At 40.0% G+C, this 17189-nt stretch overlaps 1 protein-coding gene across 5 annotated transcripts in view; it reads right to left on the minus strand.

The window, feature by feature from the left end:
* Nucleotides 1-17189, minus strand: part of ARHGAP10 (Rho GTPase activating protein 10) — a 331140-nt gene that overhangs the window by 172202 nt on the left and 141749 nt on the right. For all 5 annotated transcript variants that reach the window (XR_004350045.1, XM_032632923.1, XM_032632924.1 and 2 more), the window contains one exon: nucleotides 15985-16079. Coding sequence is in view for 4 of the 5 variants with exons in the window: in XM_032632923.1 (XP_032488814.1) it covers nucleotides 15985-16079 (95 nt within the window). In the remaining variant the exon portion in view is untranslated. The remainder of the gene's footprint in view (nucleotides 1-15984; nucleotides 16080-17189) is intronic.

Consider the following 17189-nt stretch of genomic DNA (forward strand, 5'->3'; position numbering starts at 1 on the left):
ATCAACTCCCACATCCAAGAACTTCCATGAACCCCAAGCAAGGTAAAACAAAGAAAACCCCATTTAGGCACCTCATGAAAAGAAAATCTTGAAAGCAGCAAAAGAAAGAGATGACATACAAGAGAACAGTAAGAAAGATAGATGACCTGTCATGAGAAAAAAAAAGTGGACCCTTAAGAAAACAGAAATGACTTCTTAGAAGTGCTGGGGGAAGAAAAAAACTATCAATCCAGAGTCCTACATCCATCAAAAATGAAGGTAAAAGAAAGACATTTTCAGGTAGACAAAACATGAAAGAATTCTCTAGCAGATCTGCATTACAAGAAATGCTCAAATTAAATTAGCCTAAGGAACTTAAGGGAAATAGCACAAGATAGAAACTTAGTTCTGCAGAAAAGAATGAAGAAAATCAGAATGGATAAATATTTGATATTAAAAGACATGAGGGACTGCCCTGGTGGTCCAGTGGGTAAGACTCTGCATTCTCAATGCAGGCAGCCCAGGTTCGATCCCTGGTCTGGGAACTAGATCCCGCATGCATGCCACAGCTAAGAGTCCACAGGCCGCAACTAAGAGCCCACACGCTGCAACTAAAGAAAAAACATACTGCATGCCGCAACTAAGACCAGGAACAGCCAAAATAAATAAATAAATAAATATTTTAAAAACAAAAGATGAAACCACACACACACACACCCATATATACGTAAATAAAACATTAAATTTTTTAAAAGAGTGCTGATTATTAATTTCATAAAGTAAAACTAGTAACGTATTGTTGGACTCAGTATATGTAGAATTAAAGTCTATAAAACAAGGGCACAGAGGGCAAAAGGGTGGTAATTGGAAGTCTACTGTTGTAAGTTTATATTGTTTATGGAAAGGTAAAAATATGGTAATTTTAAAATGCACCTTATACTCTGTAGGACAACTACTAAAAAATGCACATATAAAGAGGCATAACTAAAAATCATACAGAGGAGATAAATCATAGAGGAGATAAAATAGAACACTAAAAAAGACTCAATTCATTCAAAAGAAGGCCACAAAGGAGGAACAGAGGAACAAAGAGCAAACAGAACAAATAGAAAACAAAACCAAGATGGTGGGCTTAAACCCACACATATCCACAACTATACTATATACACATTAACTAAAACCCTGATTAAAATGCAAAGGCTAATACACTGGAATTTTTAAGAGCAGGACTCAATTATATGCTGTTTATGAAAAGCAAAGCTGAAACATAAAGACACAAAGAGTTAAAAGAAAAAGGATGGAAAAAAAATATGTACACCTGAAACTAACACAGCACTGTTAATCAACTATACTTCAATATAAAATAAAAAGTAAAAAAAAAATATGCCAAGTAAACACTGAGCATAAGAAAGCTAACGTGGCTACATATATTTTCTTTTTTTAGTGTTGCTATATTAATATCACAAGGTAGATCTCAAGATAAAGATTATTACCAGAAACAGAGAGACATTTCATAATGATAAAAGGGTCACTTCAAGAAGACATAATCATAAACGTACAGACACAAAAAAACAAAAGATCTCAAATAATCAATATAGGAAACAAAAATTACAAAATAAAAGGAAAACAGGCACATCTTCATCTAACATCCCTAGTTTAGTCACTGATAGAACAATACCAAAAATCAAAACAATACAGAAGATCTGAGCAACAACCACCAGCTTGATCTAACCGACATTTCAAGAACACTACAACAGCAGAAAAATCATTGGTCTCATGTACACATGGGTCATTTACTAAACAGACCACATTTGGGACAATGAAACAAGTCTAGTAAACTTCAATTCATTGATAAAATATAGAGTATGTTACCTAACCAAAAGACAATTAAAGGAGAAAAACAATAATAATATTGCACATAGAAAATCCCCATCCATGTGGAATTTTTTAAATATAAATTTATTTTATTTTATTTATTTTTGGCTGCATTGGGTTTTCGTCACTGTGCGTTGGTTTTTCTCTAGTTGCGGCGAGTGGGGGCTACTCTTCGTTGCCGTGCACGGGCCTCTCATTGCGGTGGCTTCTCTTGTTGCGGACCGCGGGCTATAGGCGCGCAGCTTCAGTAGTTGTGGCTCGCAGGCTCTAGAGCACAGACTCAGTAGTTGCGGCTCACGGGCTTAGTTGCTCCTTGGCATGTGGGATCTTGCCGGACCAGGGCTCGAACCCGTGTCCTCTGCATTCGCAGGCGGATTCTTAACCACTGTGTCACCAGGTAAGTCCCCAGAAAGATGTTTTAAAGATTGCAAATTGGGCTTCCCTACTGAAGCCTGTGCCTACAGCCTGCGGTCCGCAACAAGAGAAGCCACCGCAATGAGAGATCCCTGCACGGCAACGAAGAGTAGCCCCCGCTCGCCGCAACTAGAGAAAAACCAACGCGCAGCAATGAAAACCCAATGCAGCCAATCAATCGATCAATAAATAAATCAATAAATAAATCCTCTTTCTAGATAACACCTGAGTAAAAATTCAACACCTATGTCCTAATCACATAAAAATTTTTTTTTAATTTTCTGGAGCTGAATTACAATGAAAACACTACACATCAAAATTTGTGGGATGCAAGCTAAAGCTGTTTTAGAAGGAAATCTATAGAGTTATATGTCTACATTCAAAATAAAATGGAAAATCAATGCTTCCATCTTAAGAAATGTTTAAAAGAAAACCAAAATCCAAAGGAAATAAAAATAAAAGCAAAAAACAATGAAATATAATATGGACAATATGGGTCACCTGAAAAAATTAGTAAAACTGATAAAGTTCTAGGCAAGACTTATTGAGAAAAAAATGAAAAACTTCAGTACCAAGCATTAAAAAAGAGGTACCACTACAGATCCTCTTTGAAAATAAGAGGTATTATGGAGAAATTTATTCCAATAAAGTCAAAAGCTTAGAGGAAATAAACAAATTCCTTGAAAACCAATTTATCAAAACTAACACACAAAACTAGAAAATCTGGATATCACTTTACATACTAAATAAATTGAATCTGTAATTTTTAAACTTCCCACAAAAAAAACCCACTAGACCAAGATGGCTTCACAGGTAAATTCTTCCAAACAGTTAAGGAAGAAACCACACAGACACTTTGAAATAACAGAGCCAGATGGAAAACTTCTCAACTCTCTGAAGCCACCATAACCCTGATATCAAAATCAGACAAAGACATTACAAAAAAAGAGCATAACATACAATATCTGTCACAAACACAAATACAAATACCCTCAACCAAATATTAGCAAAAAAATACAGCAATACCCAATGAAGTTAATACATCATTACCAAGTAGAGTTTATCTCAGAAAAGCAAGATTAGTTTAACTTAGAAAATTCAATGCAATTCACCCATTAACAGATTTGAGAAAACTATTTAATGAGCATTTCAATAGATGCTGACAAGTCTTTTTTTTCAAAAGTCAACATCTACTTAGGATTATAACTAGGAAGCGACAAAAACTTCCTCAATATAAAAGGCACCTACAATCTTCAGCTAACATCATACTTTACAGTGAATAATAAATGCTTTTCCCCTTAAGATGGAGAATAAGGCAAGATGCCCAATATCACCACTTCCATTCAACATATTATTATTGGAGGTCTTGGCAGTACAAAAAGACAAGTAAAAGAAATAAAAGGCATTCAGATTGGAAAGAAAGCAAGCAAGCTGTCTTTATTCACACAGGATACCATTGTGTACAATAAAAAAAAAAGTCTTAAACTACAAGCAATAAATCAACTCAGCAACAGAGTAGGACAAAAACGAACTGCATTTTTATATGCTAACAGTATATTGGAAAATGAAATGAAAAACATAATAAATTTTAAAATAGCACCCAGGAACATAAAATACTTAGGGAAATTTAACAAAAGTTATCCATGACCCTACACTGAAAACTATAAAACAATGCTGAAATTCAAGACTAAATAAATAGAAGCTCAGACTCATGAATTATTAAAACTCCATATTGAAAATACTGGCCTGCAGGTTTTTTGATGAAGGATCCTGATGAAGGATTAGTATCCAGAATACTTAAAATAATACAAATAAACTGACTGTAAAGTTTATATGGAAATGCAAAGGATCTAGAATGGCCAAAACAATTTTGAAAAAAACCAGAGGAATCATACCACCTGGCTTCAAGATCTACTATAAAGCTACAGTATTAATGATAGTGTGGAATTGGCAAAAGGACAAATAAACCAATGGAACAGAATAAGCTAGAATTAGACCTGCAAATACACAGACAAGTGTTTTATGACAAAGGTGCCAAAACAATCCAATGACAGGAAAGACCTTTTCAACAAATGGTGCTAGAAATACTGGTTATCTATATAGGAAAAGATAAATAACACACAATCTCCACAAATCACACTACCCAAAAATCTTCACAAGTCATAGACCCATTATAAAGCTTTTAAAGAGAAAACATGCGGGGACTTCCTTGGGGGCACAGTGGTTAAGACTCTGTGCTCCCAATGCAGGGGGCCCAGGGTTCGATCCTTGGCCAGGGAACTAGATCCCACATGCATGCCACAACCAAGGAGCCCTCCCGGAGGGAGGGAGGGAGGAAACATGGGAAATGTTTTTTGCAACTTGGGATAGGTAAAGAGTTCTCAGAACAAAGAGTTCTACCAATAAAACTTTTTTAAACTGATAAATTCAACTTCATCAAAATTAGAATATTCTTCTCATCAAAGCACTGTTAAGAAAATGAATAGGCAAACCACAGATCAGAGAAAATACTCACAATTAACATATTCATAATTAATACAGCTGATGAAGGATCAGTATCCAGAAAACTTAATTCCTACAATTCAATAACAAAAAGACCAACAACATATTTTAAATGAGCAAAAGACTTTAATAGACAGTTCACAACGTTAGAAATATAATTGGCCAGAAAGCATATGGAACAGCACTCAATCAACATCACTAGTCATGATTAGGTTAAATGAAAAACACTAACATCATCAAAGGTTGGTTACAGGGTGGAGGAGCTGGAACTCTCATACATCGCTGGTAAGAGGATTAAACTACTTTGGACAATTGTCAATTTTCTTAAAGGTCTCTCTCTCTCTCTCTCTCTCTCACACACACACACACACACACACACACACACAGCAATCCCACTCAGAGGAATTTATCCAAGAGAAATGAAAACGTGTGTCCACACAACCCCTTGTATACAATTGTTCATTATGACTTTTTGTTTGTTTTTGTTTTTTTGCAGTACGCGGGCCTCTCACTGTTGCGGCCTCTCCCGTTGCGGAGCACAGGCTCCGGACGCGCAGGCTCAGCAGCCATGGCTCACGGGCCTAGCCACTCTGCGGCATGTGGGATCTTCCCAGACCGGGGCACGAACCCGTGTCCCCTGCATCGGCAGGCGGACTCTCAGGGAAGCCCTATGTGCCACCAGGGAAGCCCTATGACTTTATTTACAAAAGCTAAAAACTTTTTGATGATCCACACTGCAATGTCCTTCAGCATGCATTTTCATGAATAAATTCATATGAATGTCAATTCAGATTTCCATTTAAATATTGGAACCAATATAAAATGTGGCTTTCAGTATGCCACTATCAACAATACCATTCTTAGGGTAAAAATCTTACATTCTATGAAAAACACAGAAGGCTACATACAAGAAATGCTATTTCTAATTCTGCCCACTCCGTTTTCTACCAATTCCACCTAAATTCTTTTAAAATGACTTCCTTTTCTCTTCTCTGTACCCTGGAATCTTAGCAGAACTCCTGAATAATGCACCACACCCGAAAGGATAACGCCAGACAGAGAGAGCCCTTTGCGTTGTGGCTTTATTCATCCCCTGCACTACAACAAATTATGCTATTACACTTTTTTAACTGAAATATACACCCATAAATATTCCTATAAACACGTAAAAGAAAACACTACAATTCCATTCAATTCCACAAACTCTTGGAGTTGTCTTTCCAAATGCTTTAAAACAGGGCTTCTCAAGAGCAACCCTACTGACAGGTTGGATCAGACGGTGCTTTCCTGGGGAGGGCTGTCCTGGGCTGGACATTTAGCAGCACTGCTGGCCTCCGTCCACTAGACACTAGTAGCAACAGCCTGCACCCCTGCTGCCCTCCCCCCATCCCAACTGTGACAATCAAAGTGTCCCCAGACACAAAATCACTCACTGCTGAGAACCTCAGACTTCAAGGAGTACCTTAACATGTTTTCCCAAGATTTCTATGATTCCTTTTTCTTTGGGCCTTTTTGCCTCCGAGTTTCCAAACTGTGACCAAATCTTCAAGATTAAATTTAACAATCAATTTTTCTAGTATAACCTTTTCCAGCCAGCCCTATTCCCTGTTGCTTCTCAGCTCCCTAAGCACCTTAGACAGACCTCTAAACTGTTATTTGTTTGCAAACACTCCCAGTCTGTGAGTTCCCTTAAGGTCAGGCCTTTTTAGTCTCTGGTTTACTCTCCCAGCCTCAGCGTCAAACACAGTCAATGGCTGCTTAGTTGCCTGAATGGCATGCACTATAAAATACTTACAAATATTACTCCAGCTAATGTGCCACAGAAACATTCTCATTATTATTCAGTCCAATTGCATGGGCTCTGGAAGCAGTATGCTCTTAATTCACTCTTTTAAAGTGACAAAGAATACATTACCAGGCACACAGCTGCTAAATAAAGTCTCTGGTATAAATGTAGGCTAAAATGCATACTGCTTCAGATACACAGGTGATTTCATCTTCCCATCATCATCATGAAAATACAAATGGGTGAATTATAAAAATAAGAAGTATCTTGCCAACATCCTTTCAAGTGCAATATACTAGGACCTAGGCAACATCAAACCAAATATGATATTTGAAATGTCAAATTAATGAAAGCAAAGTGGGAAGCATTTTCTTTAAGTGGTGCCTGGCTGTGATGCGTGGGAGAACTTCACAGAATGGTAATTATTTACCAGGCAAGTGTGTGAGGGTCACAGCACAATGTAGCATGCGGCAGGCTTGCCGGTGAAATGGAAAAGCAAGTTATGTAACAAAATTGTTGGATCCGGGGATATTTCACCCTTCAGGGAGGAACGCTGTACCTCCTGACAAACTACAGCTTGCCACGGGGAAAGTAACTACACAAAATGCTCTTCTCCAACCTAAAACCGGTGACGTGACCATTTCACAGCCCATGGTATTTGAAGTGTGACTGGCGTGAAGTAGTGAACGTTTACCGTCATTTAAAAGCCTGATTTTAGTTATGGTAAGTATTCCTTTACCTGCAGCAGTGTTCCTTTTTTGTAGGCTTTACTGAGATATAATTCACCATAAAATTTACCTAGAGTGTACAGTTCAACGGCTTTTAACATAGTCACAGAGCTGTACAACCATCTCCAAAATCAATTTTAGAACATTTTCATCACACCCTAAAAAAAAAAAAAAAAAAAACCATACCCATTAGCCCTTATTCTTTATTTTCCTCCAAACCCTCAGCCCTGGGGAACCACTAATCTACTTTCTGTCTACACAGATTTGCCTGGGTAGAACATTCTGGATGTTTCATATAAATGGAATCATACGATATGTAGTCTTTTGTGACTGGCTGGTTTCACTCAGCAAACTGCTTTCAAGGTTCATCCACCTTGTAGCATGTTGTAGTGGTTTGATGTAATTTCAAATCTTGTTTATGACAAAAATAAAGTTGTTTTTAAAAGTGAAGTTGGGAGAGACACTGCTTTGGGAGAGATCCCTGCTGTTCTCCTTACTTGCTGCAGGTAATAAGTCCTTCCTTCTCCTGACTATTGGCTTGACACCCTCCAACAGGTGAACGCAGTTTTGGGGTACCAGAAGGACTCTGCACCCAGCTGCCTTGGAATCTTCTCTGAATGCCACCAAGCCCTCCTTATCATTCCCTGCTTTGTTTTGTTTTTTGCTCTATTCACTTTTTACCAGACTGGATATTTCCGGGCCTTAGCCACTGACAATCATATCCTAGGTTTTCAAATGCATCCATATTCAACATGAAATAACTATGTCTTGCTGTAAAACGTCTTTGAAAAGATTTTGATAAATTTTAGTTTTTGTAAGAAAAAATCACTTTATAAAAATAAAAAGCGCGAAGTTGCTTTCAAGAGCAAAGTTATTGTTTTTGTATAAAAGTGAAATTGTGAGTCAGGAGGTCATCAGCCACATCTGAGGTTGCCGACAGCACTCCATAACTCAGCTAGTGAAGGGCGCTGCTGGAGCCTTATCAATAAGAACACGTGAAGAAGCAACGGTGGAGAGGGGGGATTTGGACTCTGAATACACAGTTTGTAAGGTCTACTCGAGTGTGTTCGGTCTGGGCAAGGCTACCCTCTGTTGATCTAAATAGCTCTCTGAAGACCGTGGGGCGTTAGCTCCTGCTGTGGTGAAGGTGACTCTTACCAGCAGTGGCAAAAGCCGTGCAGCAGCCCCACAAAGAAGATCTTGCCCATCCACACTGGCCCCTTCGTTCCCTAGCAACCGGGGACTTTCCACTTTTGCTCTCAATGGGTCATGCTGTCTCCTCCCAAGAGCCCCCTGGTAGAAAGGCACACCTCAACTAAATTTATCCCCTTCATCTTCCCTTGCCTGGAACAACAGTGTAATTAATCTAGTATTGGTCTAGAGTATGTTATTTCTTTATTAGCTTATTAAGAGATGTTACGTATGCTATTAGACACAGTATGCATTGAGACATTATTCATCCTATACGCTACTGGCTTGTGAAATTATTATAATTCCCACAGTGAACCTGTGTTAAATAAAATACTGGCAAAGACAATCTCAGGCTCTGAGAGTAATTTGCCTCAAAATGAAACATAGCATGTATTAGCTCTTCATTTATGTTTACTGTCCGATCATACTTCATCATACGGCCATGCACATTTATCTATCTATTCATCAGCTGATGGATATTTGTGTTGTTTCTACTTTTGGGCTCTTATGAATAATACGTCTATGAACAGTCCTGGGCAAGTCTTTAGGCAGACATGGGTTTTCATTTCTCTTGTTCACATCGCCAGGAGGAGAATTTTCTAGGTCATGTAACTTTATATTTAACTTTTTGAAGAACGGACAAGTGTGTTTCAAAACAGCTACACCATTTCAAATTCCCACCGTAAGAGTTCCAACTTCTCCACATTCTCACCAATACTTGTTATTACCTGGCTTTTCAATTACAGTCATCCTAGTGGGTGATACCTCACTGTGGTTTAGATTTGTATTTCCCTAATAGCTAATGACGTTAGGTGTCTTTTGATGTGCTATACCCACCTGTATAGTTTCTTGAGGAAATGTCTAATTCAGAACTTTTGCCCGTTTTTAATTGGAATTATTTGTCTTTTTATTATTGAGTTCTGAGTTCTTTATATATTCTGGATACAAGTCCCTTATCGGATATATCATTTGCAAGTATTTTCTCCCATTCACTGTATTATCTTTCCACTTTGTGTTCTTGGCACATGTGTTCCTAAATGCTACCTCTCAACTAAGAGAGTCAAAGTAACCTTTCAGTGAACTGAGGGAAGGAAAATGAACCACACATCCTCCTAACCATTGAGAATCAAAGCAGTAACGGCTAGTTGGAAATCGACCCACCCAGCTCTTCTCCCCTTCATTCTTCCTAAGAGATTTCCCAAGTATCAGAACAGCACACGGATTGCTCTCTTCTGTTTCCAGACATTTCCTTGCCTCAGCACTTCCCAGCTTCCTTGCAGCTAGGTATAACCATACAACTCCACTCAGGCCAATGGTATACGAGCAAAAGGAGTGTGCACTTCCTCTGGAAAGCATTCCTACCACAACAGACAATGCTACATAATAAATGCGAGCCGGCATCTTGGACCTAAGGTGACCAGGAAGGTAAACCGTGCACAAGAGTGGGCAGTGTCTGACACCAACGAGGACCGGATCCCCTGTAGACTTCCTAACAAAGAGAAGAAATTAAACTTCTACACTGTTTAAGTCATCTTATTTTGAGTTTTTCTGTTACATGCAATCAAACCTGATCTGAATTTATGTAACCATTAAGTGAAAGCTTTTGATTTACATGTACACAGATCAAACGCAAGGCCAGGCTCCATTCCGCAGTTTATGGAAGTATTGCTTATTGTCACAATGTTACCTGACTGCTTTTCCAACACGAGGAATAAAAAATAGCAAAGACTGATACCAGGAAAGAAGACAAAAAACTTTACGTGGAACATATGCAATCAATGGTGAAACTGCTATATATGAAGGTCTGCAATAGGGATTCTGTACAAACCCCATCAGAAACCCATCTGCAATACCCACATGCTCCAAAATGCGTTAAGTTTATTTTCTTTCAGCAGAATACAAATACTGGAGCTCACAGTGCTGCAGTGTGTGTGGAAGAAAAGGACAGTTCGCTAACCATCGCCTGATTGAATCTATTCCCAGTCCTGTCACTGCTAGGCAACAATTCAATTTCATTTAATCCAGTACAAATTTGGTGAATGCCCACCACATATAAAGCATTGTAGGAACTAACATGAGGCTCCTACCCTCACGGAATTCATACCTAATAAACAAGGAACAAGTTGCTTATAATCCCCAATAGTCGGCTTGGCCAGGAATGGGGGAAATAGACAAAAGAAGAGCCTATCTCATTCAACTTTTCACTGAATAAATGCCTTCAAAACCCCAGAATCAGGGTGGAGACCTCTGAGAGAGTATACTCCCCTTCTCTCCAGAATTTGCTCCAAAAGTGGGAGACCAACAGCAACACACTGACAGTGGGGGGTGGCAGGGAACTAAGAGCCCCCAGAAACATCAAACCTGGGGGGCTGATGGTAACATCAAACCTGAATAGATGTTCCCCTGTTCAGAAATCAGGAAATAAAGCAAAGACAACAGAAGTCTGTAATTCAACTTAATTACAGTCACATGAGCCCAAAGGCTCAAGGAGATACACACATAAAGATATTTTCCAAGTTAACCAAAGAGCTTTAGAACAAGACTTACAATGAGCATGTATTACTCTTTTTAAAAGATTTACATGGTGGTATTTATATGATAAGATTGAATTAATATACCCATATAAAATGTTGGGTCCATAAAGAGAGTATATCTTCTTTCCCCCAAGAATTCTTAGAAATTTTACAAAAACCATTCAGTCTCTCCAACCTCTGCACTATTCGAAATGCCTATCACACATCCCAGAAGCAACTGAGTCGGCAGCTGGATATAAAAACCTGGAGTTCACGGAAGAGATTCAGGTACAGATGCTAAATCTGGGGAGTTACCAACGCATGGATAGCATGGAAAGTCCTGAGGCTGGACGAGATCGTTATGGCTGCAGAGAGGAGATCTGACGACTGAGCTCCAGAGAATTCCAACATCAAGAGGTCTGGGAAACGAGGAACTGGCAAAGGAGTCCAAAAAAGATGAAAAGCCATTGGGGTGGGAGAAAAAGCAGGCAGGTGTGACATTCTTGAGCCACGTGAAGCAAGTGTATCACAGAGGAGAGGGTGACTGGCCACATCCGATGCTACTGCCAGGAAAGAACAAGAGGACTGAGAACTGCCCACTGGCTGTAGCACAACAAGAACATGATGGCCTTAACAGCAACAACAGAAAAACCCAGTGGAGAGGTGGAGGCAAGGGCCTGATTGAAGAGGACGCAAAGGAGCACAAGAGGAAGGAAATGGGAGACCTGAATATAAGAGCTTTTTGAAGAATTTCTGGGACTTCCCTGGTGGCACAGTGGTTAAGAATCTACCTGCCAATGCAGGGGACACGGGTTCGATCACTGGTCCAGGAAGATCCCACATGCCGCGGAGCCATTAAGCCCATGCACCACAACTACTGAGCCTGCGCTCTAGAGCCCATGAGCCACAGCAAGAGAAGCCACCGCAATGAGAAGCCTGCACACCACAATGAAGAGTAGCCCCCGCTCGCTGCAACTAGAGAAAGCCCACGCACAGCAACGGAGATCCAACGCTGTGAGAAAAAACAAATAAAAAAGAAGAAGAATTTCTACTGTTTATGGGAGAAGAGAAATGGGCAGCAGACAAAAGAGAAGACTGGTCAAGGCGGGGTTTTTGCACTGGTGATGGTGGTGGCGGTGTTTTTAAAAGATGGATGAAATTAAGAATCAGTTTTGTACACTGATGGGATTCATCTAGTAGAAAGGGCAAAGCTGGTGTCAAAAAGAAAGAAAGGAAGAAGTGCTTGAGTGACATCCTAAACCAGGAGAGAGGGGAGGTGAAGAGAGAATGGAAACAGCTAGACAGAGAGGCTGGCCTCAGTCAGGAACACAGTTCCCACGGTGATGGGGACAGCAGGGTGGGTACCGCTGATGGCGCAGGTATCCATGGCAGTGGATGAGCTCTTCAAATTACCTCTGTTTCATCAGGACCGGGAGGCAGTGCCAGAGGCTTAGAGAAGGAGGAAACTATGAAATATCCATCAACTAGGAGAATGAAGGAACTAAGACAGTGGAACATGATTTGTGGTTGGGATTAATGGGATTTGAAGCCAGCGGTCAGGAATCGGAAGTGATCCCAGTGAACATGGTAGAATACATTTCTCTAGAAAGAGAGAAGGCAGAGGTGAATCTTAAGTTGGAGCTGTGCAGACAAGTACAGTAAAGGGAGGGAAGGGCAATGGAGTTGAGTGTACTGAAAAGAGTGACTTTAATGAATGACTGAAATTCACACTTGGCAAGGAAAGAAGTGAGGGTGTGAGGGGCTGAGAACAGTAGGATCAGTTGATTGTAAGCGAAGGATACTTACTAGAAAAGAGTAAGCAGTGAAGAGTAGAAGGTGGTGTCAGAAGGAGAAAGCCTTGCACCTGAGATGACAGAGGGGGTGCCTGTCCTCGTAAGGACACTATCTAAGGAGAGAGCACAGAGGGAATGGCTGAGGGAAGGTGAAGAACAGGTGACTGAAGGAGAGGAGCTGAAGGAGAAAGATGCAAAGTCCTACATGAATCATCTGAAATGATACTGAAATGACTAAGAAAAGCATAAAAGGAAGAGAACTGGAGACACACCATGTAAGGAAGATTCTAAAAGTAGGTCCAGGGCTTCCCTTCCAGGGTGGCGCAGTGGTTGAGAGTCCGCCTGCCGATGCAGGGGACACGAGTTCGTGCCCCAGTCCAGGAGGATCCCACATGCCGCGGAGTGGCTGGGCCCATGAGTCATGGCCGCTGAGCCTGCGTGTCCGGAGCCTGTGCCCCGCAACGGGAGAGGCCACAACAGTGAGAGGGCCGCGTACCGCAAAATAAATAAATAAATAAGAGTAGTTCCAAACACGGAAAAAGGTAAGAAAGATACAGATTGTAGAGAGACACTCTGAGGGTGAAACCACATGAATGGACAGCGAAACACAAACAAGACAACAATGGGAAATAACACTTGAGGAGCAATGGCTGAAAATGGAAAGGTGCCCAAATTGGGGGAGGACCTGCCTGTTTCACTGTGGAGACAGTCAAAGGACGGGAGAGCTGCAGGAGGTAGACGGTAAACACCAAGTCCAATGCCACTGAAGCTGCCAAGTGCTGTACTCAATTTCCTGCTGGGTGTATTACTGAACAGCTCACCGCAACCTAACTCAACAGGACCACAACTGAATTCATCATCTTCCTCCACCCTCAGCCTCCTGTGTTTTCCTTCCCCTCCTTCACTCTATACTCTAACATCCAACTTCTCTCTAAATTTGTCTCTAAAAGTCTCCCTCAAACAGATGCGCTGGGCTCCATTCCGGCTCCACCACACCAATCCATAACCCTTCCAACCACTCCTGCCGTTTCTAAACTTTCTCTACTCTGCCAGAGTGAGTTTTGAAAAATATAACTCTATCACTCAGTGCCCTGCTTAAAACCATTTAATAGGTTAAGCTCAAATATCTCAAGGTCAGGCCTTTGCCCCCTGTCCCATACTCCCTGGCTCTCTGCTCCAGTGACGCTGGGTGTCCCCCGGGGCGGGGGGGGGAACCTCAAGCGGACCACGCTCTCTCTTGTCTCCAGGACTTTACATATATTATACATCACTCTGCCTGGAATGTGTCTCAATCCCAGCTGACTCCAAATAAGCCTTCAGTTATCAATTTAGACGTCAGACCCTCTGTATGCCTTCCTTGAATCACTTAGACTAGATTAGTGGTCCCTCTACACCCAGTTCCCAGAGAGCAGCTCTGAGCGTCAATGGAAATAAATTAGAGATTTCTGCAAGAATGAAGCTGAGAGGGTAAGGATCCAGGCCCCCTACCCCACTTTAATAAGGGAACTCTCTTTTTTTTTTTTTTTCTATTTCACATATGCATAAATGTAAAGGTTTTATTTGAAAAGAAGGCATCCCTATAAAGTAGTTTGAAAACCACTAGACTAGATCATCTCTAAGGTCTCCCCCAGTTCTGAGAGTCTCCTTACAAGATGATATCATGAGGGAAATAACTCCATAGTAACCCCTCATCAACCTTTACGAGGGATGGAAAGTAGTTATAATCGTAATAAAGATCCCGATTGCAGAAGAGCACTTGGCATGATCAAGGTCTCAGAGAAAATATAGGGCTGGACAAAAATAATACGAATTGCGTTACTATATGGAAGTACTAGAATTATCCTTCCGAGACAAAGCAGATGAATCTCACTGAACACATTTTCTAGTAGACAGCATTGCTGACTCGCCTCTGTCAATTATTTAGGAAACAACACACTTACATGGTTATACTCTGATGCCTGCAGCACAGTGGTTAAGAGCTTAGGGTCTAGAGGCAGATGTAAGAGTTCAAATCTCAGCTCTTCCACTTACTAGCTACGTGACCTTAGGAGAATCACTTAAGCTCTCTAGGCCCCAGTCTCTCACCATAAAATGAGGAGGATAATGTCTACCTGATAGAGCTGGGCTGAGGATGAACAGAGATAAAGCACAGAAGAATTCAGAACACTGGCACTTAGAGAAAACTCAGTAAATGCTTACAATGGGTGTATGCACACATATTTATGCTCAAGTTGTATTACACAGCCCGAATCTCTTCTTAAAGTTTTTGAACCAGTCCTAACTGGCTTGAAATCTAACCTCTTTCACAATGACGTTCCCTTTCATTTTTTTCCAGTCTTGGCAAAATGCATATTAAACCTTCTGTCCTTTTCTTTGTAGGGCCATATTTATCACGGTGCATAAGAGCACATTTTTATGTACCTGGTCTTCAATTCATTTTTTGGAAAGTAAAGCACAGATCTTCCCCCTCTGCACTAACACCATAGACTCAGTTATATCATCTGAGGGAAGAGAAGAATTAATTATTTTTGTATTCCTGGGTCCTGACCTAAAATGAACTTGTGTTTAAAAAATCTCATATTGCAAACTTTTATTATACAAGTATGAAACAGTGTTATCTAAAGACCATTGTTACCAAAACCAGGGCTGGCAAGGAACCTCCACAGTGTCAGCCATTAAAAAAGGAAGTATTCTACGAGTACCGTGATTTTCCTTAGTGCTTCAGGACACAGAAATAATGCCAGACAAGTAGTAATATTGACAAACAAGCTTCGTTTTTCTTTTTCTTTTTTTTACTTCCTTCTCTCCAGCAAAGATTCTTTTCTAACTAAATAACTAAAAGTCATACCACAAGAAAAAATGAGAACTAGTCTTTGAATAAACAGAGTTTGCCTATGACCCTCCACCACATACAGAGTATATACATGGAAGGCTTAGATCAACAATGAAATGCTCCAAGGTCATTTTTTAAGTGACAACACTAGTTAAAATGATGCCAAACTTCAGCCAAGGCTAAGCTATCACTGCACAGCTAAACATAGTGACCAAGACGAAACAGCCCACAGTGAATACACAGTCTGGAAAGATAACAAGATACCACTCTCCCAGGCCACAGACACCTCAGTTGCAATTAACTTCTATTTTTTTAAAATCATTTTTTTAAATGACTCTTTTCATAAAGTCCAATAATGCCAATAACTTACCGGTCAGCAGCTTCTACATCAAAACAAAACCTTCTGTCGATGGAGTCAGTATGTCTTCTGATACATTCTTTCAGAAAGAACACCTCTCCATCCCCCTGCAAAGAATCATTTTAAACATTCTCAAAAACTACAGTATAAACATATACAGAATTAAGCACCCTATATTTGATGGGGGGAGGAGGCAAGGTTCAGATTTTAGGTTCCTCTATCTTACTCTCTTTCAAACCAGTTTATTTAGAGTCGTAGCCATTTTTTTAACTTTTTATTTTATCTTGAAGTATATTAACAACCTTGTGTTAGTTTCAGATGTACAGCAAAGTGATTCAGTTATCCATATACATGTATCTATTCTTTTTCAAATTCTTTTTCGTCACTGTCCTTTTCTTAAGGTTTTCAAGACCCTGCTTTGATTACAATAAAATTAAACCGGACCTTAGCAGTGCTAATTTTAAGAGGTGGGTTAACAATACAGTTTCCACATGCCTATATTTGTTATTCTCTTATTGTCCCCTCGTTAAAAGAAGGATAATGTGTTTGCATGTCACATTACGTTATACCATATAAAACAGTCCACATGTAACCATGTCTGACCTATAAAAACTTCAGTTCCACAGGAATCTACCTAAAAGTACACTAAGGACCCTGGATCAGCCATTGTGAGCATCTAAAGCTGGAACCACTCCAACTATATGGTTTTGCTGTTTCTTAAATTGAATCACCCTGAATTTATCTTTCCTGAGTTTTTGTTTAAATATGGTACCATTTACCTCCCTAAACCATCCCCATCATGCTCTTTAAGAGCATTAAAAAGAGGTAGAAAACAGGAAACAGAAGCAATGCAGAAGCAGGTTCCCAGTGAGAAACTGTAAGGAGTCTGAGTAAACACTTCTAGACTATTTTAATATCTTCTGGAACATGGGGAGCTCTAATATTAAACAAGCATTTGAATATAAAATTATTCAAAATATCAGTCATGTTTCTAAATAGATTTTTTATTATTTGGTAGCTAAAACGGAAAGCACCACTAAGCAGACATGTCTTGGGACTTGACAGGAAACTCACACTCCAACCTCACGCTCAGTTTATAACTGAAACGTATAGAGATGCTGAAGTTAACCCGTATTTATCCTTTTACTACAACTTTTGATTATATCAGTGGCCCTCTGAAATGTGAAATAATCGCGGGCATTTGGTGAATGAATTGT

Source organism: Phocoena sinus, chromosome 5 (genome assembly GCF_008692025.1).
Source record: "Phocoena sinus isolate mPhoSin1 chromosome 5, mPhoSin1.pri, whole genome shotgun sequence".
NCBI classification, from domain to species: domain Eukaryota; kingdom Metazoa; phylum Chordata; class Mammalia; order Artiodactyla; family Phocoenidae; genus Phocoena; species Phocoena sinus.